This window comes from Triturus cristatus, chromosome 3_2 (genome assembly GCF_964204655.1).
Source record: "Triturus cristatus chromosome 3_2, aTriCri1.1, whole genome shotgun sequence".
NCBI lineage: Eukaryota > Metazoa > Chordata > Amphibia > Caudata > Salamandridae > Triturus > Triturus cristatus.
Window position 1 is genome coordinate 85,054,811 of NC_140584.1, and position 26,467 is coordinate 85,081,277.

The 26,467-nt window shown below is 45.3% G+C and overlaps 1 protein-coding gene across 21 annotated transcripts in view; it reads left to right on the plus strand.

Annotated features, from left to right (window-relative positions):
* The window catches only part of MUC13 (mucin 13, cell surface associated), a 772,367-nt gene that overhangs the window by 660,018 nt on the left and 85,882 nt on the right, over positions 1–26,467 (plus strand). For all 21 annotated transcript variants that reach the window (XM_085647277.1, XM_085647282.1, XM_085647279.1 and 18 more), the window contains one exon: positions 21,089–21,218. In XM_085647277.1, coding sequence (XP_085503403.1) covers positions 21,089–21,218 — 130 coding nt within the window. The remainder of the gene's footprint in view (positions 1–21,088; positions 21,219–26,467) is intronic.

Below are 26,467 nucleotides of genomic sequence, written 5' to 3' on the forward strand. Positions count from 1 at the left end.
CTTCATAGGTAGTTGCAGAAATAGGAAGCGACGGGGTTGGAGTCAAAAGAGGCGAAGCCGGGAGAACTTCCTGTGATTGCAAGGCTGCAGTGATATTGAAAGGAGAAGAAAATAGATCGTATAAGGAGCTGGAGTGGTGCTCAAAGTTGGTGAGGTGGTTTTCAGAGGAGTGTATGAGGATATTTCCGTATTTAAAAATAGAGATGTCAATTTCGCCTAAAAAAGTGGAGGAAGGGGTGGTGGACAGTTTCAGGCCATAAGGGATTTTGCAAGATTTTGTTATGGGGAGGTAGTGGAGGAAGATACTTTTCCATTGAGAGGGGCGTCTGGAGTAAAAGATGTAGTTAGTTTTAATAATGGAGGTGAGGCTAAGATAATTATCAACAAATAAGGTTTCTTGGTGACATATTAATAGTTTGTGTTTCAAGTTCTTCTTAGCATTTTTAGAGAGGTTGGGAGAGTAAAGATGGACCAAGAGTTGGGGCCACTCCTAGTAATGAGTATATCGGGTGCAGTAAGGGTATGATTGAGGGGAGGCATGGTGTTTCGGCTTGGATGATCAGTTGTGCATACAGGAGATAGAAGGAAGGCGCGAGGATGGGGGAGAGTGGAAGGGGGGGTGGGGTAGAAAAGTCAGTGAAAGGGAAATTAGACCCAAAACCAGGCCAAGGACCTTGTATTGGTGAGGGAGCCGTAGGAAAAAGGGGGGTAGCCAGAAGATAAAACTGAGATCAGAGTCGGCACGGAGGAGAAGGAGAGGATGAAATAGAGGTCTGCCAGTTGGGGAGAACGCACAATAGAGACAAATGGGAGGAAGAAGAGAAAAATAGGAGGGAGAACAGAATAATACTAAGAGGCAAAGTGCTATGTGCAAATTGTGTGGCTAGTTAAGGATCTGGCAATGTAACATTCAAGGTAATAAAATCCAGATGAGGTAGCACGGTTTGGGAGCATGAAGCAAATGTGCAAATTGTGTGGCTAGTTAAGGAGCCGGCAATGTAACATTCAAGGTAATTAAAATCCAGATGCGGTAGAGCATGAAGCACATTAGACAAAGAACATCAAGACACAATTGCAAATAACATACACAATTCCAAATAAAATACAAATAGACTGGCAACAGTCAAAGCAACATTTGAGATATAACGCATCAATGAGGTAGATAAATTTGTGTGCACGTAGAGCATAAGGCTAGAAATACCGATAAATTAGTAGCAGTTACCGAAACATATGAAGTATAAGAGCATCAAGAGGAGGTAGGCCAATTTGGATGCATAGATCACAAAAGGTTAAAAACATCATGCGACGGTTCAGGAGAAAAATAACAGGTTATCGAGCAGCAGGTAAGGAAACCTATAAAAATCAAATTAAAGCGTTGAAAAGAGGAAAATAATAAAGAGGGCAAATTGCACATTAAGTGGAAAGCCTCTTGGAGCTATCTGAATAAGATAAAGATTGTATTAGCAGCAGGTAAAGAAACATTTGGGGTAAGAAAGTCACCCTATGAGGTAGTTATGTTTCCTTCCTTATTTAGAATGGATTTACAATCAATATAAAAAGTTATTTATATAATTAATTATTCTGGTAATGTTGCTCCTATCTAACTTATTTAATTCCTTATATTGTATTAATTTACAGTGGTTTCATAGTTCTGCTGGTGACAGTCCTATTTTTCCTTCTGCATCCTTATCCCTGACCCCAGTCTTCTTTTTTTGTCTGTCGTTGTTTACCTTGTTATCAATATCTTGGTGGTATTAGTCCTGTTTTTAAACCTGTGTCCGGCTGGTCCTGGAAACAAAGGGGTCTTCTGTCACCTAGCAACAAAATGCAGAAACGAGGCCTTGAATGGACGGTCCTTAGCAGAGGCGCTGCCCCGCCCCCGACTGTGCCAGCCCCATTCTGTTTGTTCCTTCCTCCCACCCCTGCACCCACAGGAATGCCACCACGCCCTGACCAGCAAGATCAAGACACCTCGCATTTGTAATGTGATTGTGTGGGGCAGGGGGCCCTGAAGGTGCAAGTGGGCTATCTGTGAAAGTGTGGCCTTTCACAGTGAAGCGGGCCCCCTATTTTTTAGCTGAGCACGAGGCCCTGGACAGCTGCCCACACTGCCCATGCTTAGTGCCGGCCCTGGTGTGTTGCATTCTGCAGCACACACAGAAAAAGGAAAAACGCCTCTTGTGATTGTTTTTGTACAGGAAGGTTTCCTTCCTGCACAAAAACAATCATCCCCTCAACGCAGGCACGCTTGCACCATGGTGCAAAGGTGCCTGCGTTGGCGCACAGCAGCACATTGTGCGCCGGCGAAGGTTAAAAGAACAGGAATGCGCCGTATCTGATAGGTACAGCATATACCTGCCCTTTTCTTTTGCTGTAGGGCAGCGCAGCAGGAAGGCTTGCTGCACTGCCCTACTGCAACACCTCATAAATGAGGCCCTTATCATTTACTAACCCCACAAAGCCACTTTGTGTGGTTTACTGAATAGAAATTAACGCAATGCAGCGAATAGCCTTGCGTTACTTTGCATTGGATAGGGGTTAATGTGTGCAGCATGGGCGTTCCCAAGCATTCACCCATGTATTTTTACACTATCAAAGATTTCCAAAGATTTGTAAACCTAGGCTTGCCCCAAAATGGTGCTTCTACCCAACAGAGGCTTAAAGAGGAGAAATATTTCTATTTTTCCTCATTGCTTCCTCTTTCCATGTGTGCTGCATTCTGCTGTACACTTAGAAAGAGGAATATGGCTCTAAGGCAGGCTTCTCCAACTAGCAGCTCGCAAGCTACTTGTAGCTCTTCGGCTACTTGTAAGTAGTTCGTCTTCATGCATCTCTGCCTATTTAACTGGAACCTTTTGCTTGGTTAAGATTAATTTATGTATGCCAAAATTGTGTGCTCAAGACAAAAATGTGTGTATTTTAAGAACTCACATGCTGATGTTTGGAGAAAAATTTCAGATTTTCCAAAATATGTTTAAAGCAGGTTTTCGAGTGATAAATCATGTGGGGAGACTAATTACTAACAACTATTTTTGTGCCAGGGTCTCTGAAGCTGTGGCTGGAATGTATCAACTATCTAATGGTATTCAAAATTGGCAAATCTTTTTTACCTTACTGCTAACAACCCTACTTAATCCACTGAGGTGATCACTACTGGTAATCTTATATATGGAGGCCACTGATTTAGTCTTTTCCGATGTGGTCACTGTTACAACACTAATAATATTAGTAGCTCGCAATGATTTTTATTTAACATAAGTAGCTCTTCTGGCACAAAAGGTTGGAGACTCCTTTGCTAAGGATCATTTATGGCCAGGAAGGTGTGCCTTCCCGCACAAAAAAAAATCCTGTCCATAACGCAGGCACCCGTGCACTACAGCGCTAGGCAGCACAAGAGCAGAAATGCCCCATATCTTTGTAAATATGGAGTATTTTTGCTCTCTCCCTTTCACTAACGCGGCACAGCAAGATCCCTTGCTGCACCGCGTTGCATGAAATAATAGTAAATGTGCTCCTCAATGTTTCAGAAGATGGCATGCATGTAACCCGCATGAGACCTACAGCACATCAAAAGGAGGCACGGCAAGACAATCGCCTGTGCGATGTTCAGCACCCAAATTCAACCGAATGCTTTCAGACCATACCTGGTCCTTTGAGTACTGCCTTTAGTGATTAAAATCCTCTCATAGCCAGGAGAGCAGTGGCAGTCTACCACTGTTTGACTATGACTGGCCTGTTTTCCATCAGTGGCCTCAACAATTTGAATGCTTGTAGGTATACATTATGGCGTTTTAGCCTTGTTTTCGCTCCGATGGACAGGCATGCACTCTAAGTATACCCGTATCAAAAGCTGATGTTGTTTACTGCTCCTTCATATTAGACAATAAGGAACCTGTTAGTGGCAACTATTATTAGTTCTGGGGGAGAAGCTTTTTTACCATCTCTACAGTGCGATACTCCTTATGATTAACATGAATAGACTTCATATTCGTTCAATTGTCATTTAAATTACATCCCTGGTTCACAACCTACATTCCATAAGTCTTTTTTCAGTGTTTTTCATGAGTCTTTTGTGGTATTCGTATCACTATTTTAACTGCTATTAACTGTCTTTATATCTACCTCCCTCTGATGAAATACCAATTACTCTTCAATATTAAGGGGCATATTTACAAGCCCCTATCACCACAGGAACGTCAGGTTTTCTGACGTTCCTCTGGCAATAGGGGCTATGCCTTATTCACAAGGCGGAGTAAAGCCACTTAACGTGGCTTAACGCCGCCTTGTGAATAAGGCCCCCTTTCACGCTACACTTAGCATGAAAGGGGTGGGCAATGGGTGTTGCAGTGGGCGTTCCACCACAACACTCATTTATTTTGATGCTGCCCAATATTTACAAGGGTGGTGTAAATATGGGGTAGCGCCAGAATGAAGACCAGGAAAATGTTTAATTTCTCCTGGTTTTTGCTGTTTCTATGTGTTCTGCATTGTACAGCACACATAGAAACAGCAAAATGCCATGAATGATTGTTTATGTGCCGGTAGATGTTTCTTCCTGCTCATAAACAATCATTACAAAAATGATGAGTTGCAACTTCTATGTGTGCTGCATTCTGGCACCTCTTACTATACAAGCTGAATTGTTATTCATTGACAACAACCAACAACAATTAGTCCAAACGTGGTTCAATGACATAAACCTGGAGGAATTCAAACCTCAGCCCTCTTCTAGTGCTGTAGCACTCTGACTCACCTTCAAAGAACATCTCACTTTGAAAACCGCACCAGGTTGATACTAATATTTTCTACTAAAGAAAGTGAACCCATTCCTCCCAGAAAGCAAGTTCAGAACTGCCATTCAAGCCCCTGTGCTTCTGCATCTGGTGGTAGCAATACCCGCTCTGCGGCTTCTTTACTCTACATTGGCAGCCGTTAAGGGTCTCAAAGGAGCCTGAAGAAAAAAAACACATCACCCCACCTTAACAGAACTCCATTGGCTCCCATTCCTGACCCACTCCACCTCAAATGTTAGGTGCGTCATCTACAACGCCATCAAGGCCATAATCCTTGTTTATCTTTGTGATAAGCTTGCCATTTTCCATGTTTTACCTCACACCTGAGAAGTATAGTTCTTAAACTGACAAAAAGGACTAAGTTCTACAGTCACATTCGGACACCTTTAAACTTGAGGTACAAAAAGTGCAGAAAAGAACAAACTACGTAGCATGTTGTTCATCTGTGCACCCAGGATATGTGCTTAAATTCATTACAGAACAGTATGGCGTCGAGCAGAGATGGCGAAGGAACTTAGAAGTTATTTGTGCAGGCGAATGACTGGTACACACTGTGTAAATCATTTCAAGTATACAAAAAAGTTATGGATAGAATGCTAGAATTAATCCCTGCTACTGGTAATTACATAGGGCTGCATCTCAGTCCATTGTTATTTCGCACACCAAACCACCTCACATTGGACCCAGCCATATGTAAATCATTGATCCATTAGGAGCAGCCCAGCCTGAACTGTCATGCCGGGTCCTCCCTGAACTGCAACACAAGCAAACCAAAACTGGTTTCACCCTGATTGGGGCTTTTCAGTTGGGTGTAGCTTGGTTCCAGTGCACATTAAGCATGTGACCCACATCTGGACATAGCTGTTGCACCTAGGGAAGTGGAATAGTGCTTAATTTGAGCTGGTGGTTTCCAGTGCTCAGCACCAGCACTTAATTGGTATCCGGTGCTAGGCACCAGCCCTTAATTGTGAATACCACATTTAGGACTGTCTGCCACATGGTGGCACTGTTCATCTAAATTAGAGATGAGCAAAAGAACGGTTGTTTATAAATACAATATACATCAAAAAAATACTAATACCTTCCTCCCCAGCCATTCCTTTAGCTTTGGGGACCTGGAAAAACCTGAACTGTTGCAATTGCAGGTGAGAGACATGGTTAGTAATTGGTTTGGTGGGGATGGGAGGTACAAGCTGCAGTGGCCTCCTGGTCAGAACCCTGGCACTTAATATTTTACAAATTAAGCACTGGAGTGGAACTGCCAGGCCAGATTCTTCCTGAACTGGGGCACATGCTTCTCAAGACCAGTTTCACCCTGCTTGGGGCTCTTAGCTTGGTTCCAGTGGAAAAAAAGAGCACATGACACATCGGGGCATACCCATCTCATCCTAAGCCGTTACTTTGAAGTATGCATAAAAATGTGGAACAGAATGCTTGAATTAATCTCAGCCACTGGTAATCACTCGGACAACATCCCAGTCCATTGTAATTGTGCACACCATGTCATCTCAATTTGGACCTAGCCATATGAAAATTTGCCTTGACCTTGCTCCAATAGAAGGAGTCCCTACTGAACTGCCAGGCTATGTCCTCCCTAACACAAGCAACCTAGGTCGGTTTTACCCTGATTGGGGCTCTTTAGTCGAGTGTAGCTTGATTTCAGTGGCAAAGTGTGCACGGGACCCATGCTTTTACCACGCATGCCTTTTCCACTCAGCCTTCACCAAAGAGAGGCCTTTACCACACATGTTAAGTATATATAAGGTAAGTTAATCTGCCCCAATACACACACACATATATAAATATATTAACTGAAAAAAACCAAAGGTTACAGGGACGCTATAGTTAGGAAATAGAGTTTTTAAAAACCTTAGAAATTCACTGAAAAAACAGGGACGTTTTAGTTAGGTTCAGATTTTACACACGCGAAACTGTAGAAATTCGGCAGTTATAGCTATAGTTATTTCAAGTAACTATAACTCGTGCCCTAAGGTAACTTTAACTTGCTCCCTCGCCATGCACAGTTTTCTCATCAATAATTTTACTGCAGATGTTGCAGTGATATTATCAATGATGTGATAGAAGATGTCATGAGTGATGTAATATTTGAGGTAATTAGCAGTGCATGGCGAGTTATAGTTACCTTAGGGCACGAGTTATAGTTACTTGAGATAACCCTACCTATAACTACTGAATTTCTATGGTTGTGTGTGGTAAAATCTGAACCTAACTATAATGTCCCTGTATCGTTTGTTTTTTCAGTGAATTATTTAAGATTTTTTAAATTCTATTTCCTAACTACAACGTCTCTGTAACCTTTGTTTTTTGTGTGAATTTGTACAGTTTTAATGCTATTTCCTATCTACAATGTCCCTGTAAGCTTTGTTTCTGTGGGAGTGTGTGAATGGATGTGTGAGTGGGTGTGTAAGTGGGTGTGTGGGTATGCAAGTGGTTGTGAGTGGCTGTGTGGGTCTGTGAGTTGGTGTGTGACTGGTTTTGTGGGCTGTGAGTGGGTTTGTGGGTGGGTGAGTGGTTGTGCAAGTGTGTGTGTGAATGGGTGTGTGAGTGGCTGTGTGGGTCTTTGAGTGGGTGTGGTAGTAGGTGTGGGTTTGTGAGTGGGTGTGTGAGTGGCTATATGAGTGTGTAAGTGTTTGTGTGTGTGGATGGGTGTGTGAGTGGCTATATGGGTGTGCGAGTGTGTGTGTGTGGATGGGTGTGTGAGTGGTTGTATTGGTCTGTGAGTGGCAGTGGTTATTTGGGTTTGTGAGTAGGTGTGTGAGTGGCTGCATGGGTGTATGAGTGGGTGTGTGAATGGTTGTGTGGGTGTGCAAGTGGGTATGTAAGTGTGTGAATGGGTGTGGGAATGGCTGTGTGGGTCTGAGAGTGGGTGTGTGGGTGTGTATGTGTGTAAATCGGCATGAGTGGCTGTGTGTGAGTAGGTATGGTAGTGGCTTTGTGGGCTTGTGAGTGGGCGTGCGAGTGGCTTTATGGGTGTGTGAGTGATTGGGTGTTTATGTGGTGTGTGAATGTGTGAGTAGGTGTGTAAGTGGCTGTGTGGGCCTGTGAATGATTGTTTGGGTGTGCAAGTGGGGGTGTGAGTGTGTGAATGGGTGTGTGAGTGGTTGTGTGGGTCTGTGAGTGGGTGTGGTAGTGGGTTTCTGGGCTTATGAGTGGGTGTGTGGGTGGCTTTATGGGTGTGTGAGTGATTGGGTGTTTATGTGGTGTGTGAATGTGTGAGTCGGTATGTAAGTGGCTGTGTGGGCCTGTGAATAGTTGTGTGGGTGTGTAAGTGGCCATGTGGGTCTGTGAATGGTTTTATGGGTGTGCAAGTAGGTGTGTGAGGGTGTGAATGGGTGCCTGAGTGGCTATGTGGGTTTTAAATAGGTGTGTTAATGGTTTTGTGGGTCTGTGAGTTGGTGTGTGAGTGGCTGTATGGGTGCATGAGTGGGTGTATGAGTAGTTTTGTGGGTGTTCAAGCAGTTGTGTGAATGTGTGAGTGGCTGTGTGGGTCTTTGAGTGGGTGTGATAGTGGTTTTGTGACTGGCTGTATGGGTGTATGAGTGGTTGTGTGGGTGTGCAAGTGGCTGTGTGAATGCGTGAGTTGTTGTGTGAGTGGGTATGTGAGTGCCTGTATGGGTCTCTGAGTAGGTGTGTGTGTGGGTGTGTAAGTGGGTGTGTGAGTATGTGAGTGGGTGTGTGAGTGACTGTGTGGGTCTGTGAGTGGGTATGGTAGGGATTTTGTGGGTGTGTAAGTGACTGTATGGTTTGTGAGTGGGTGTGTGAGTGGCTGTGTGGGTGTGTAAGTGAGTGTGTAAGTATCTGAATAGTTGTGTGAGTGTGTGAATGGTTTTGTGAGTGGCTGTGTGGGTATGTCAGTTTGTGAATGTGTTTTTTTAATTGGGGTCTGGATCCATGGATCTGCTGCGGATTCGCACGAGTTGTGATGAGCATGGTGGTGGATCCATGGATTCTCACATGGAAAAAAAAAGTTTTCCTATACTTTCTTCCCCATGAAGGGTCCCTCACAGACTCCTCCATCTCTCCCATAGGGTCAGGACCCCTTATATCCCATTTCTACTTTATTCTCCCACCCTCCTTGGAACTGTGTCCCAATTCACAAAATGGCAGATGCAACTTTTCTCTCAGGTTGCGGGCAGCAAATCATGGCATTGCTGCTGGCGCATGGATCCTCAGATCCTCCGGGATGGATCTGCAGTAGATTTGTATCTCTAGATATACATAAACCTTTTCCTTTAAGAATTCCAAAGTTACTGGACAGATTTACACCAAATGACAAAACCACTCTTTCTGGACCAAGATCTAGCTTTCTGCAAAATTTGGTATAATTCTCTTTAATGGTTTTGGCTATACTCATGTCTAAAATCCCTATGGTAAATCACATGGAGAAAACATGTTTTGCCCCTCTCTCTTTTCTCATGCCCTGCTTGACGAATCAACCAGAAACTTTCCAGACAGCAAGCTGAAGTGAGCTGCACACAAGTTTTGAACATTTTATGGAGATTCGTCAAACGGCGCCAACGTTATTAGCAAAACAAAAAATGCTATTCCTATGTAAACTAGGTTCTAACTATAACTACCTACTGGCGACCGCCAGTAGGAAATATATATTTATTCCCCCGAGCATTACGGTTTACTCAGTATCTCTTCCTAGGTGACATCAATATCCATTTGGATAATATTGAAGGGGTAACTAGGGAATTTGTACACTGTCTCAATATTGCCCAGCTTACTCAATGGGTCCAGGCCCGACGCATTCAGGGGGCATATCCTAGGCCCTATTTGTTCCAATTTCCCCATAAAAGTGGTCGACCCTATTCCAGTACTTTGGTCCGACCACCTTTTATCCTACTGTTCCTGGGACCTAGCTGGCAACATTTCCCCTAGCCGCACTGCTCATAGCCAGGCCTTTGTTAAAATTGACCCAGTGTCCTTTAGTCATGCTCTTGCTGACTTTAGACCACCCCTCCTTGATGTGCTGGATAACTCTCTAGACAGCTTCTCCAGCTGGATTAGGAGTGCGGTGGGCCAGTTCTGCCCCTCATGCCGCCCTAAACTTTCTAGAGATTCCCCCTCGAAGCCATGGTACACGCAGGAGCTTAAGACCCAGAAACAACTTTGCAAAAAACTTGAACGCCGGTGGCGGTGGGATTACTGCCCCCTGGCTAAGAGGAACCTTAGGATAGAGCAGAAGGTGTATTATTTCTCTATAGCCCAGGGCAAGAGCCTTTACTTTGCCGACCGGAATGATTTAGCCAGAAATAATGCTGAAGAAATCTTCTCGATTGTTTGGAGTTTCATGGCCCCTCATGCAGAGTCCATCCCAATTCACTCTTCCAATGCTTGGTGTGAGGAATTGTCCAATTCTTTTGCTGAAAAGATTCGTTCCATCCAGGCGTCCTTTACGCTAGGGAATTATGCCCTGACCAGGCCTCTTCCTCAGGGGGAGATACCTAGTGCAGGACCTGCCCTGATGGCTTTCTCTCCCATTGATTTCCCAATCATTGAGAGTCCTCAAAGCTCTTAAATCAGGCTCTCCGACTGATCCATTTGCAGCTAGACTTTTGGCCGAGGTCGCTGAGACTGTAAACCCTGAAGCCAACAGATTAATCAATCTGTCTCTTCAAGAGGCCTATGTCCCGATGGCCTGGAAACAGGCTAAAATGTTGCCACTTCTAAAAAAAACATAATTGAATCCATTGATTCCCGCAAACTATCGCCCCATTTCCCTTCTTCCGGCCATGGCGAAAGCTTGCGAAAAGGTGGTCAATAAGCAGCTTACAGCTTATGTGGAAGGAGCCAGTCTTCTCCATTCAGCTCAATCCGGTTTCAGAGCCACTTACAGTACCGAGTCGGCCTTGGTGGAGGTAGCAGAGGCATTTCGGGAGTGCCTGGATTCGGGGGGTAGGGCCGCTCTCATTTTTCTGGACCTCTCGGCAGCATTTGATACGGTCCCCCACTCTCTGCTGCTCACCCGCCTGTCAGACTTGGGGATCACTGGTGATGCCTTGAGTTGGCTTACATCCTTTTCAGAAGGGCGTACTCAGCAGGAATGGCTTCCCCCTTTCTCCTCTGCCCCTCAGGAGGTGTCTTCAGGTGTACCTCAGGGGTCATCCCCAGTCCCCTTCTTTTCAATCTTTACATCATCCCTCTGATATATTTGGCTGAAGATTTAGGAGCCAAAATCATAGCATCTGCTGATGACACCCAGCTCCTGTTTACCTGGGGGAAAACAGAGTGCTCTCCTTCTCAAGCCAAAACATGGTTATCAGAGGTTTTTCAATGGCTGTCCTCAGCCCAACTCAAGTTTAACGAGGACAAGTCAGAAATCCTTCTCTACGGGACTTCCCCTCCCCCCCCAGTTCAGGGAGCCCATAGGGCCTTCCGAGTTTCCCTCACCGGCTTCAACCGGGCTTCCTGCTAAAAATCTAGGAGTCTGGTTTGAGGAGATTCTCTCTTTCTCCACCCAGATAAAGAAGTTAGTGGGGAATTGTTTTGGCATACTTAAAACTCTGAGGAACTTTTTCCCACTTCTTCCCAGAACTGCCAAGGAAACGGTGGCCGTGCCCTGATTCTCTCGCAGATTGATTATGCCAGCTCCTTATACATTAGTCTTCCGAGCTATCTCCTCAACAAATTGCAGGTTGTTCAGAATGCTGCAGCACGGCTTGTCTTTAATATTCCTACGAGATCCAGTATTAGACAGGATTTGCGATCACTCCACTGGCCCCTGGTGGTCCAGCGAGTGAAGTTTAAAGCCGACTTTGGCCCACCGGGCCCTTCACGCTGGGGGTCCCCCTTATGTACGCAAGCGCTTTCTATTTTACAATCCCGCAAGGCATCTCCGGTCCTCTTCCCAGCTCTTGGCTTACATCCCCCAATTTTGGTTCTCGAGAGTGGGGGGTCGCCCTTACTGTTAGAGCGTCATCTTCCTGGAACTCACTTCCTGTCGCCCTCAGCAGCACTCAGGACCTCCGCCTTTTCAAGACAAATCTGAAAACTCATCTGTTTGCGTTTACCCTTACGTCCTTTACCCTGCCCACCCCTAAAACGTAAAATAATACTTAACGTCTTTTGCCACTACTCACCCCTGAACCCTAAAATTATCTTTAACTCCATTTACCACTACCCACTCCTACACCTTAAAATTAATTACCCTTACCTCTCTTACCACTACCCACTCCTGAACCCTAAAATTACAGTTACCTCCCACCACCCCTACCCACTCATTATTTTACCTAGACATACCATGCATGCTAAAGGCATGCATGGTAAAAGCATGCGTGGTAAAGGATGCGTGCTAAATGCATGCTTGGAAAAGACTGCATGGTAAAGGATGATTCCCTCCAAAAGGTTGCTGCAAGTTGCCTTTACTGAAATCAATCAAAAGTGAGCATAAAGTCTGCAATTACTTGAAGAATTAGCTCTCATAAAATAGAGATAGCACTCAGAGTATTAAGCCATTGAACAAATTCAAATAGTGAACTTGCACTGCCTTCCCAGATGAGAAGTAAATTGCCAATATAGTGTTGCCAGAATTTACTGCTGGAGTCGAAAGGATTGGTATTGTTGAACATGTGGTTTTGATTAAAATAGTCAACATAAATGTTCCCATGGGCCAAAACTTGTCTGCTTTGTGACTTCTTCACCCCTTGCCTGACATTTGGCACAAGCAACAGCCAACAGTCATTGAAATTCAAAGTACACAGAGGATAAGTTTGGGGGTTACAGCTTGGAAACTGTCATTTTTATTGTGCCAAAACAGATTGTCAGTGCTGAGTCTGGCTAGCGTATAACTCTCATTAGGTTGGAACCTACCAGACAGCACATCTATCTGGTTGTGAAAAGACTTCTTGGGGACATTCTGAAAGCTGCCCTGGGAATGTATTGTGCCCTTGCTTTGTAGTTTGCAATATAAAGATCGAAGGAGGGAGGAAAGAGGGAAACAGAAGGTTGAGACACCCTCCTCTATAAAACGTAGCATTCAATAGAGTCAAGCTTGGAACATGTGAAGGGAGCCCACTTTTAGGAGTAAAAGTTTTTTCCTAGAAAGAACTCTCACTCACTGAATGTTATTCAGTGACATCTTCATCATTTAGTTCTTCTGATCCTCTGAGGATCAGGTGTGCTGCGACCTTTTTCTTGCAAGGGAGCATGTTCATCTTCCTACATGATAAGAGTCATTAAGAAAGACGGGTCCCTCATATCGTGGCATTGTGCACAATATTGGTTAATCCTGATAATTAAGTCTGGCACAAGACTGTCAGAGGAACTATTAGTAGAAATAGAGGCATTTGAACTAAAACTTAAACTTAATGTGTCTACTAATATGTACAAGAAAGAGACTAAAGGAACTGAATAAAGAAATTAATGACTGGCGAATACCTGAAGAAATCAAAAATAGAAAAGCAAAACAAAGATGTAAAAAGGTTTTCGCATGAGTAAGTATACCCATACAACAGGGATGATTGTGTTCTGGGAGGGGGCAGTAACACAAACAGTGGTAAAGGCAGCGCCTCATAGTTGTCCTCTGGCTCTGAAACAGGTAATTATTCAAGCACAAATTCGAGGGCAAAATGAAACTTCAGGGGTTTCAGAAGAGGCAGGAGAGGCCAGCTGTGGTTCAATTATGGACCACTAGTAGGACCCCAGTGTATGCATACCACATGCACACCCCAAGCAATGGGGCTACAATCAGATGCCCTAGAGACTCCCAAGCATCCATCAACATCAAGGACAGTCTTTTTTAGGGAGAGGCAGAGGACCACAAAGAACGAGACGCAAGACAGGTGGGATTTCCAATGGGAAGAAGACCAGAAAGCACCACCCGCAGCATGTCAAGGGACCTTACCCCAGTGACAAGCAACCGAATTTAGTATTCAATCTAACAAACTGAGATTTCACATACACAACAGATGGTTGTAGAGAATGGGCTAGGCTTTGTCCCGACACCCCCTTTTGACAAGTTTAAACTGTTAAATGAGAAGGCTGTACTGTAGGACATTAAGGACCTTGTGACAACATGAGTACAAAAGTTTGTTTTACCTGAGGCAGCTGGGATGAGTACCCATTTGACTGGATATGGCTTAACTATTATAAAACTAATTTTACCTACAGATCAAAAACTGGAGAAGACGGTATGTTGTATGTCATACAAGTCCAGAGTTCTAATTCAAAATAAACTGGTATGTTGTGTGTCATACTAGTCTAGAGTTCTGATTCAAAAGAAACTCCCACAGCTGTGAGCTGACGAAAGCCACTGTATTTGGGGTATGTGTCAGAAACTAGTTCTTCTTATTTAGGGCTAAGGAGTGATAGTAACTCCATTTAACTCGTCTTTCCCAATTTTTATTCTCGCCTGACGGACCACGGAATAGAGACTTATATGGGCACTGCCAAGGCAATGTTAACTATCGCTTCATATAGGTACCACACCATTTTTACTTAAAAAGTGCTCCCTTGCGAGGAAAAAGGGCGTAGCATGCCCTGATCCTCAGAGGATCGGGAAGAACTTGATGATGAAGTGTGTCACTGAATAACATTCAGTGAGTGAGAGTTCCTTTTAAGAAAAAGGTTCTTCTCCTAGGCTGAGTTGGTTCCCTTCACATGATCCAAGGTTGACTCTATTTTGATTTATAGTTGGAACTCACATTTGCTTGCTTTCTATTTGCTGGCTTTATTTCTTTTAGGATATTTAGCATGGCTTTGTTCTTCCTGTGGAGCATAGCCTGTTTACCATCGCTCCTTGTATTCTTCCACTAGTGATTGTTTTCTGTAAATAGGCCTTTACATTTTCTTCCTAACTTGTCATATTTGCTGTACATTCAAAGACAGTGGTCAAATGTCAGCCTCTGTCTTCTGAGGGAGGTTGGTGTTTATTTTTCTTTTGCTGACTTCAAAGTGAGAGGATTTGTGTGGCAATCTTGCTGGATACTGGGGATGGGAAAAGAAATGTTTTTTCTTAGCACACAATAAAATTTAAATGTCTGTAAATTAACCTTTAAAATATTTCTGAAGAGATCAGAATTAGGAAAGCACAAATTAAGTATATTGTTTGTAATTCTGACGTGATGTGGAAACAAATATTTTAATACTATCAAAACAAATCAAAACACTAGGCGATTCTATTCCCACATATTATTGTGTGTGCTCTGTATATAAACTGTATGTGCAAATGTAATGGTCATAACAATTGAAAATGTGTTGTCTGTAATGTCAATGCACTACCACACTATGCATAGTCCACTTTAGGCCACTCCACTCTACGACACTGCACTCTAGACCACTCTACAAAATGCTACTGTATGACACTCTACTCCACACTACGCCTCTCCACTCTACTCTACTCTACTCTACTCAAAGTCACTCCACTCTACAACACTCAACTCCACTCTGTTCCACTCCACTCTACAACACTGTTCTCCACTTTATGTCACTGAACTCTACTTTACTCTACCCCACTCCACTCTATGACACTCTACTCAACTCTATGCCACTCCACTCTGTGACACTCAACTCCACTCTGTGCCACTCCACTCTACAACAATCTCCTTCACTCTATGCCACCCCACTCTACTCAACTCTATGCCACTCCACTCTACGACACTCAACTCCACTCTATGCCACTCCACTCTACAACACTCTCCTCCATGCTTTGCCACTCCACTTGACTCCACTTCACGACACTGTATGACACTTTACTCCACTCTGCGACAATCCCCTCTATGAAACACCATTCCACTCCACACCACTCCACTGTACGACATTCCACTCCACTGTGCACCACTCCACGATGCTCTGTGCCACTCCACTTCATGACATTGTACACCACTCTACATCACTCCATGCCACTTTACCCCACTCTACATCACTCCATGCCACTCCACTCTATGACAGTCTATGCCACTATACTCCACTCTACAACACTATACTCCTTTCTACACAACTCCTCGAACACCACTTTACTCCATTCTGCGACACACTACTCCACTCTACGACACTCTACTCAACTCAAAACCCCTCCACTCTACACCACTCAACTCCACTCCACTCCACTCCACAACACTGTATTCTTCGCCACTCCACTCTACGATACTCCACTTCATGCCAATTTTCTCTACGATACTAACTGCTAGCCATGCTGAACAGCAGCCACGCTAGTGTACAACATGGCAAAAACAGATTGGCAAAGCTAATAGCTCTAGCATAGGCAAGACCAATTGGGGTTGGCAATGCTTGTTTTTAATTTACAAATGGTGTTTTTCCTTTTTTAACTCTCCGCCCTGTCGGTTCAATGCTTTTTAATAGCACCTTCAGGTTGGCGCAGCTTTTTAACCTCAGAGGAGGGGACCTTTATCAATGGTCTGAAAGGGTGAAAAATATGGGACAAGTAGTGACACTGCGAAAGATGAGCTTGCTGTTGCTGTTGACATGATGGGCTTGTTGAGTAAGAGTTAAGTATTCTACATCGACCTGTCGAATGCGTTATTGCTACTGGCTGTTGTTGATATATATATTAAAAATATAACATGATGCTTTTCTTATTTCAGATAAAAAAAAGTAATATTTAATTACGAATTTTTCAAACAAGTATAAATGGCTAACAGCCTCATGCATCAAGCCAAAATCCAGTCGGTAAAATACCGAATCGTTATTAGCTCCCGGTAGCGAGTCCCAAATACCCAATCCCAATGCATCAACCCAAAACGTGAGCAAATAACGAATCGCTAAATAAATATCCGCTAACATACCGAATCGCTAATACCCAAAATGCTAAATTACCGAATTGCTATATACCGAATTAGCAGTTACCGAAATCACTATTAGCTCCCGGAAAGTGCCAATAACGAATCGCACCCCAATGCAACAAAACTCGCTAATAACGAAAATCCCAAAAATCGCTATTTTGCAAGAGCTAAATAAGGGGAATCAAAACCTGGAGGTAAAGTTAAAAAAAAAAAAAAAAAATAATGCTAAAAAAAAATCTACATGTGCAAATGATTGAGGCAATCACTAAACCCTTAAATGTGGCCCAGGAGACCCTGTTGGCTCCCACAAAATGGCTGCCCTCTACGTGCTTGCAAGGAGGATGCGGATCAATGCAGCAGGACAGCGCAGGAGAAGGGTCCAGGAGCGAGTTTTCAGACTGCGCATAACCTTGCTCGGGCAGAATGAGGACGAGGTGTACCAGAAGTATCGCCTCAATCGTGCTATGATCATGCGCCTGATTGCAGACCTGGAACCATTACTGCAGCACCAGACACACCGGACAAATGCAATCCCTGCGCACGTTCAGGTCCTATGCAGCCTGCACCTACTGGTCTCAGGGAGTTTCCAGGGGGTAATTGCGGAGGCCGGAGGTGTTTCGCAAAGCGCACTGTCACGCTTCTTCAAGAAATTCCTAGATGCCATGCTGACAATGCTCCACACACACATCAGCTTCCCCACAACCCCACAGCAGTTGGACCGCACCAAACAGGCTTTTTACCAGGTGGCACAATTCCCACATGTGATTGGATGCATCGACTGCACGCATATCCCCATATGTCCTCCCGCAGCAAATGAGTACATATTCCGGAACCGCAAGTCATACCACTCGATCAACGTGCAGGTTGTGTGCGATGCCAATAACATCATAACGGACCTAGTGGCACAATTCCCAGGGAGCACACACGACTCCTACATCTTCCGCCACAGTGGAATGCACAGGCGACTAATCAACGGAGAATTTGGAGAGGGACTCCTGCTAGGTACGTAGAAATACGCTTCCCCACACCAACACCACACATGTATGTACATCACCAATGCTAAGTCTATGCTTCTATCTTCTAGGTGACAGTGCCTACGCCCTGCGTGAATACATACTGACCCCATACTTAAATCCAGCAACCCCGCAGGAACATCGCTACAACGCTGCACACATCAGCACTAGGAATGTGATAGAGAGGACTTTTGGGATTCTCAAGACCCGCTTCCGAATCCTCCACAAGACTGGCGGCGCCATGCTATACCAACCTGAAACATGCTGTCGGATAATTGCTGTATGTGCAATGCTGCACAACATTGCCACCAGAAGGGGGATACCCATAGAGGTGGACAGGGATGACGACCACCGGGATGACCAACCACCCGCCCAACAACGACAGGCACACATCCCAAACACAGCAGAGGGCCATAGGAGGCGGACATACATAATGCAAAATCATTTTTGAAACATGGGAAAATGAGACATTACAAGTTAGTTTGGGGTGCAACTGTTTAATGCACAGTAGCACTGAGGATTGTGCAACAAAACTAGCAATGTAAATCATGCTCCAATTGCATTATTGTAAATAAAAGGTGCCTTAAAGTCACGCCTGTGCATACACAGTCATTGGATGGCCATGGTTGCCCCACCATGGTCCTGCATGCATGTCCAACTGTCTAGTGGCGCTTCCCACGTACCCCAAGCCTCCGCTCAGGTGTATCCAATGCCTCACCACGGCCTGGCCCCGTGGAGGCACGCGAACTGCGGCGCCTGGTGCTGGCCTCTGCCAGTGACACGCTGCTGACACTGGAGGCAGCCTCACTTGTGTCATCCCCTCCCAATGCAGCAGCACTGCATGTGCTGCTCTGAAGGTGTTCCACAGCAGTGGTGATGTGTCCTAGTGACTTCGCGACATCCCCGCAGAAGTGCCCAAGGTCCACCTGCAGGGAGACTGAGCGGCGTGCCAACACTGCGGTGCTGTTGCTGTGCCGTGTTATGGCCTTGGTAGCGGCGGCGGCGGAACGCAACATTTGCTGCCGGTGACTCCTCCTATGGCACTCATGGCCCTCCCTCATGGTACGGGTGAGCTCATGTACCTCCTCCCTGAGCTGAGCATTGCCCTCTGCAACCGCAGTGGTCATGTCCCTGACCGCCGTGCTCATGTCCGTGACTGCTGCAGTCATGGCGCGCATCTCCCTAGCAAGGTGCACGATATTGCAGCTAATGTTAGCCACATGTCGTACCTGCAGACGCTGTGTACGCAGCATCCTCTCCTCGATTGCAGAGGTTGTTGGGACATCCTGTTCGGCTGAGGAGACGGAACTGCGACGAGCCCTGTGCCGCCGTGCGTGTCTTGCGCCTCCAGGTGGTGCATCAGGTGGTGTGTATGTGCGCTGCCTGGGTGCCAATTGCGAGGTGGGTGTTTCCATCTCCTGCAAGGGCGCAACTTGGGACCTGCGCCTCTGCGCTATTGTGGCTGTAGTAGCTGCAGCCTGTTTGGCTGGTGCCGTTGCTTGTGGCGCTGGTGCTGGTGCCGTAGCTAGTGGCGCTGGTGGAGGTGCCGTAGCTTGTGGCGCTGGTGGAGGTGGTGCTGTTGGGGTGGCAGGTGTTGGCGATGCATGCGCGTCCTGTGCTGTCTCCTGGTCTGACTCGACGGGTGTTTCCGAGATGATCAGCTGGCCGCTGTCGTCCGAATCCCCAGGTGATGCATCTGTGTGTGAAACAGTGCATGGTTAGTGGGATAATTACAACTACATAGTGTTGTACACATAAATGTCCCTCTGTGGTCCACTAAATGAACAGTCTCCATCCATGTTCAACTGATATGGTGTATGGTCATTGGATTTACGCCTGTACATGCACACTGGGCTGACTAGACTACAACTCCCAAGATGCACTAGTGTCATGTGTAAAGCTGTCTGTGCCAGAGCTGCAGACACACTGAGATCGGGCTGGGGGCATGGAAATGGATTTACGCTATGCTGGGTGTGGGCACAGGCATGCATCTTACCTTGGGCACTTGTGGCTGCGCCGGACGTGTCCATCTGGGTCACCCCCACGACGGCTTCCCGCTCTATCGTCCCTTCCACAAGGTCCTCCAGGGCTGTGTTGGTTGGTGCTGTAGATGGTCCGCCTCCAGTCCTGGTCGCCTCCCGGAGCCTCTCCGCAATCCTCTCTTTGGCACGCTTCCGCAGGTCGTACCACCTTTTTTTGAGGTCGTCGAGGCTGCGGGTCGTGACGCCAACTGCATTCACCCTCTCACGGATGCGCAGCCATATGCGCCGCTTCTCCTGCTCAGGCACCTTGAGGGACAGCTTGCCAAAGAGGCGGTCGTGTTTGCTGGAGACTCCCTCGATAAGGTACTCGAGCTCCGTGTCAGAAAATTTCCGCTTTCGCTTGCGTGCTGACTCAGTGCTGGATGGCACTTCCTGCGCCATGATGTGTGTATCTTTGGATTTGCTGAGTCGGTGTGGCCTCACTCTGCACAGGCAGTCTTCCTTCCCAGCTCCTGTCTGCTCCTCTGTCGAGGCTATGTGGGTGGGGCTGCAGTATTTCCTGGTTGGTGATGTCATCTACACGTTCCCGGAGCGACGCGGCAAATTGCGATTTCGCTATTACCGATTCGGTAATAGCTAACTCGGTATTACCGAACTCGCTATTAGCGAATTTGGTATTACCGAACTCGCAATTTGCTAATGGGAGTTTGCATGCCCCGCTATAGAGAAATCGGTAAATTTAGCGATTTTTAAGGAATCGCTAAATTTTACCGAATCTGTTGATGCATGCCATATACCGATTCCTTAATGGCGATTCCTTATTTTTCGCTATTAAGGAATCGGTATTCGTTTGGTTGATGCATATGCCCCAAAGTTCTATATCTGGCAGGACACCCCCTTAGTTATAGTTCGGCCCCACTTTAAATAAAGAACAGACCATATAGTTTTCTGAAACTTGAATTGTGCCCATAAAGACCTCCAATAGCAGTTTGAGATGCCCATGCACCTCACCTGGACCTGGCTGATTGCTGCCTACACACCTCCACACATCGAATTTGACCACCAATCTCGGATCCGCCCGTTAGGAAGGTTACCTCCAAACTACCCAAAAACGTTGCAAACTAATACCAGTTGCAGCCTTTGAATAACAAGTAACAATAACAACATTAACAATGCAGAAATATGATAAGGAAATGTCACTCACCACCTGTTGCCAATGGTGACCAATCGCTGCCTTCCCATTAATGGCACTCCAGATACCATGAAGCAGGAATCATATTCTTTTAGAGATGGGCCTAGTTCACGCTCATGATGCGAAAATAAATGGAACTGAGGTGCAACTGATAAAGAATATTAACTACAGTGTAGTGTTGCAAAATATATCATGCTAACATTGACTCTTGAGTACCGACTCATCAAGTTCATTTCTGAAAATTCTCCTTTTACTGTGAATTTCGCGGATATGTTATCAAAGTTGTGTTTGGTACTATTTCTATAAAAGTCTTCAAGGTGCTTTAAAGATCTCTTGTTTTCAGACTGTGCACGAGATTGTTTAAAGGAAAACTTTAAGGAATGCGTTCAGGACAATAAAGGAAGTGGCCTTGTTCCATCCTGTCAGTGCCTTGCAGATTACAAGTTTGACAAAGAAAAGAAGAATTGTGTGCTGTAAGTATCAAACCCAAATATTTTACTGTTCTACTGCTGGCTCTGAAATAATTGTGCTGGGATTAAAAATCGTAATTGTTTTGGCAATCATAAAAAAATTCTTTATAAATTTTGGATGGGGATGGCCCAAATACATTAAGAATATGTCAGAAATCGTCATTATGCTGTAGATTGGATATGTTTTCACAAACCAATTCCTCGTCTTCACCTAGGGCCCGAATCTGACAACCCAATTTTCAGTTAGTTTGTATTGTATTGTATTGTATTGTAATTGCATTTATATAGCGCTTACTACCCCAGACGAGGTATTGAAGCTGTTTTCCGGCGAGTAGCACGCTACTCCGGAACCGATAAAGGATTAGTGGTGAATTAGTATAGGGAAATATGAAAGTAATTTGAGTGGTGGATATGTTAGTCAGTTATTTGGATTGAGAAGGATAGTGGAGGGATAGAAGAGTGAAAAAGGTTTGCATTTATATAGCGCTTGCTACCCCTGATGGGGTGTTGAAGCGTTATTTGGGCAAGTAGCACGCTACTCCAGAAACCAAAAAAGAATAAGTGGTCAATTAGTGTTGTGTAGGTCCCCCCAATCCGTAGGATCTGCCCATTGTTTGGACAACATAAACTAAGGGCTTGGTGTCTAGACTGGTTCCGGACACCCCCACAGGATATGTTGGCCTATAGACCAGCTAGCTCACAGTGCCTCCATGACCACCCCTAACCTTACCAGGGAGCGAATGGACTCTGGCAACCACAGAACATGACAACCCTGATCACTCAAAAATGTAAACTGCAACTACAAATGGAAGTTTCTTTTTTGTTGAATCAGCTCTTGTGGAATTTACAAATGCAGAAAAATGTCAGGTGGATGGCTTTTTTTTTTGCCTTCACAGTCTAGTGGGTATTCAAAAACAATAGTTTCCTAAACACTCCCTGCCATGATCAGAATAATCCAAACATCCCCGGAATCAGGGAGCAACTGAGGGCTCATCTCTTTAGTAAAGAATATAAAAAGTGATGGGCAGAAAGGTTGAATTCTATAATACTTTCCTCTCTTCCCTTCTGTCTTCTGTGATCGATTCTCTAATCACCCTTTTGAGCTTTACCCTGTACAAAGCTCTGTGGTCCTAACTAGGGGGATGATTACGATGTCCACCCGCCACCATAGCAGTGATATGGACCGCCCGCCAGACATGCTGCGGTCCCACCACTGCAATTAGGATGCGACCGCCATACTGGTGGGGGCATCCTGGGCCTTTAACATTGCGGGCAGTGCTGCTATCTGCAGCACCGTCCGCACTGTCAAAGGTGCTTGCACTAAATTTCCCTGCACCACGTGGTGCCTGCCACTTGGTGATGGAAATGCAGGGGAATACCATGGGTACCCCTCAGTGCAGCGACCCCCCCCCCACATGGAGGGCCCGCAACGGGACCCCAAACCATCCCTGCCAGCCTTGCCGCCATGGAAAGGACTCCTAAAACCTACATCCTAATATGGCAGATGGTGCCTGCTAGGCACGGCCACCATATTAGTATCCCTGCTCCGCCCGCCAGGCAATCGGTGCAATTGGCACCGGTGGAAAAGCGGCAGATGATTTTGCGTCCGCCACGATACCCACCGCCATCCTAATATGGCGGTGGGTAATTCTCAATTTGATGGCGGAACGATCGCCACCGCCGGACTGGCGGTGGCGATCGTTCCACCATCGTAATGAGCCCCTAGGTTTGTCCTTTAAACACACTTATTCATGTGTACGCCCATATTTGCAGAGAGTGCAGGAGGAAGATTTTTTTCACATGGAAACTATTTCTTCACACGAGGGAGTGTGGTGTAGGAATTGTGCAAAAGCACATTTTACTGAATCTTGCAAATCATTCTCCCACTGATAAAGCACATTATTACATTATGGGGCAAGCAAGAATGCATTTGGAAAATTTCATTTTTCTATGATTTAAAAGAATGTTCTTGATGAGTTTAGTAAATCCCCAAAAATGTGGGAAGCTATGGAAATTTAAGGGACAAACTTCCAACTTGTGGACATTTGCTAGTGATATAGTTTGTAATTTACACATTTTCTTTCAGAGGCCACAGTCTTAATGCAGCACACATAGAAGTTGCAAAACGTAATTTTTTAAATTATTCTTTATGTTCAGGAAGGGAAACCTTACTGCCCATAAACAATCAATGGCATTTTGCTGTTTCTATGTGTGCTGCACAACGCAGCACACATGGCAGCAGCAGAAACAAGGCGAAATTAAACATTTCTCATCGTTGCGCCAGGGTAAGACCAGGTTTTCCTAGGTCTTAATTGTGGTGCTACCCTTGTAAATATGGGGCAGCGTCAAAATCAATGGGTGTTGCTCCTTTCTGGTGTGACATACTGCCAAAAATTGGGAAATAATACTTTCTAAAGTCCTTAAGCATCCTGTCTTCTCCAGGGAGCTGGAGCTGTGGGTGTGGAAACAATTCAGAGATATAAGCATAGCCATGTCAATTGCACAATGGCAAGAAGTAAAGTGTCGATTACTAGGCGACCTATATGCTTGGGAATGGTCTACCTCCATCCAGAAGCACAGGAGACTGTCTCCATGGGTAAGAGCCAGTATCTACAAAAGCAAAAATTTCATGGACTGGTATGGAAATTTGGACTGGATTTGCTGGAGGCGCTCTTCTGATCTGAGACCCTACAGGTCCTCCTTGGTGTGACAAAGGGTGGGCACTTGGTTTCCGGGATATATTAAGCCCTCAAAATAGACAGACCTAAGAGAGAGCTGACAACTAGAACGGAATGGAGTGACGACTTGGGTGGACAGCTCAGAGATAGTGAACAGAGGATAACCTGTGCATTAATAAAATGGGTGTACGGCAATGCAAGATTCAATTTAATTAATTTCAGTTATGCACATCGTGCCTATCTTATCCAAGTCAATTTGAGCAGAATTTACAGGGGTCGTGCTGTGGCTTGTGAAGGAAGTGACCCGAAATGGGCCACACGGGTCACTCACGACCACCTCTCGGCGTTCCCAGAAATGAAGAGTCGGGATGACAGTGGAGAATACAATCTAACACCTTTATTAGTAAATCCACTGCAGTGGAGTCTGGTCTGACCAGCCTCATCATGGAATAGCTGTCGAGGGACTGGACTCAAAACACTTGGTAACACAAAATAAGCCTTCCAACACCTCTCAAAACGCTGCCCCTGATGGTAAAATACTGCTTGGGCAGAAAACTGAACAAAGAAGGCACTGAAGGATGAGCTACCACCTATGGAATGGGTACACATTATCAGGCTCCCAAGGCCATCTCACTCAGTCTCCGCTCTCTCTAGTGTGGGAGCATAACTATGTCCAGAGATAGGCATGCAAAGCTGAATAAACTATTCTCTTTGTGCATCTGGGTTCCAACCTTGGATGAGATAAGGGAACTTTCTGAACATCAGCTTCTGCTGAGGCAAGCAGAGAGCGGGGCCACTAAGGCCGCGTTTAGCTTGCAGCGTAACATGACGACTGCGGGAAGGAAAATGGCGTCTCAGATGCTAACTATAGCCTGCACAACATCATGAAAAGCTGGACACACACACATTTGCAATAGCGATCAATATGAAATAGCTACATGAATGCTAACACAACACGGTATACGTCATGGGGGACGGGCAATGGTACATTAGATTCTAACACTTGTCCTCGATGCAGACTAGGTGAGATACCTTTGTGCACTTGGTTATTGCAATAAAGTTTTGACCTACAAGCGGGAAGTGGTGGGGCGAATACATGGCGTAACAGGGATTGTCCTTGATCTTTCCCCTTGGCAATGCCTCCTGGGTATCATAAGTATACCGAAAAATAGGAAGATGCAATATAAATGTCCTTACCTAGCACTTCTGTTAGCGAAAAGATGTATCGCCCTGGGCTGTCTGGGGACTAAAGCACCAACAGTTACACTTTTGGTGAGAGACACAGTTGAACCAGCACTGGTAGAGGAGACATACATCAGGATATCTCGAAGAGATAAGAAGGTAGATGAGGTGCCCGAGCAACTTTGACTGATGCCCGGTGGAGCTGTCATATGCAGCTATAGAGGAGTTTGGCTCTGGTTCACTACTCGGCCGGCACCTACCCAGCCAGACATCAGACATCGTTTTCCTCCCCTCCCCATTGGGTTTTCCTACCTGCATTCCCTACCCCCCGTCTACCATTCCCCCTCTACCTCTTCACTCCCCATAAGACGTGTGTATGTGCTAATAATCTCACAATATTGTGTAATCTCATGTTTTTTTCTTTTCTCCTATGTCTGTACTTATCTATGTAATTATGAAACCTATAACTCCCTGATCCTCATGTAAAGCGCTCTGATACCCCCCGGGTCTAGCCAGTGCTATATAAAACTTTGCAAATAAAATAAATAAATGAGGATCTGGAATATGGGGAGATGCACTGACAGCATTGAAAAGGGGAAGAATGAAAGGAAGAGATATTGGCTGCCTTGTGCAGAAGAATGGTGTCCTAAGAATACTCTTGCTGAACAAGACCTGGCAGGGAGGTGGACAAGATAAAACAGGTCGGGATGACAGCGAATCCACAGGCAATGGAAAGAAAGCATACTGTAGTGGTCTTTCTCATACGTATTTGCCTAGTATGCTCGTGCCAGGGTGTTCTGGCTGAGAGCATTCTATCTTAGAATGTGAGTAGTTTGTTTTGAACTTACTGTGTCAGTTGCTGCAGACAATCTCTTCTGCCGGTTTCTGCACGGCACCTGTGTGAAATGAAACCTTCTTAAGCAACAGATTTGCTTCGTCCAGTGTCCTGCTTACTAAAGAATTGTTGGCGACGAGTTGCAGGTGTTCGCAGAACCCACAGCTATCTTTGTTGATCTACATCGAGTTTGCTGGTATCTCGAAGGAGCGGTGAAAAACTTCTTCAAGAATGGAGTGGAGAAAATACGATTAATGGTATTCTACTTTACTGGCAAGTCTGAGAGGTACTGTCTTTGATCTAAACTTTAATCAAGCGGCTCCGGTGGAAAAGAGTACATCGTCACTGACACGCACATGACGTATTGTGCAACGCATCATTTACAGCATCTCAAAAAGCAGTCTGTGTGCTAGTTATTCTTATTACGCAAACGTAAGCGCCATTTTGGTTGTGGCACGTCCTACATATTGCGTCCAATGAAATAGACGTACTCATTGATGGCCATTTTAGTGGTTGTAGCAATTGTTTTTCTGCATAGGACGTAGTGGCCATTTAGG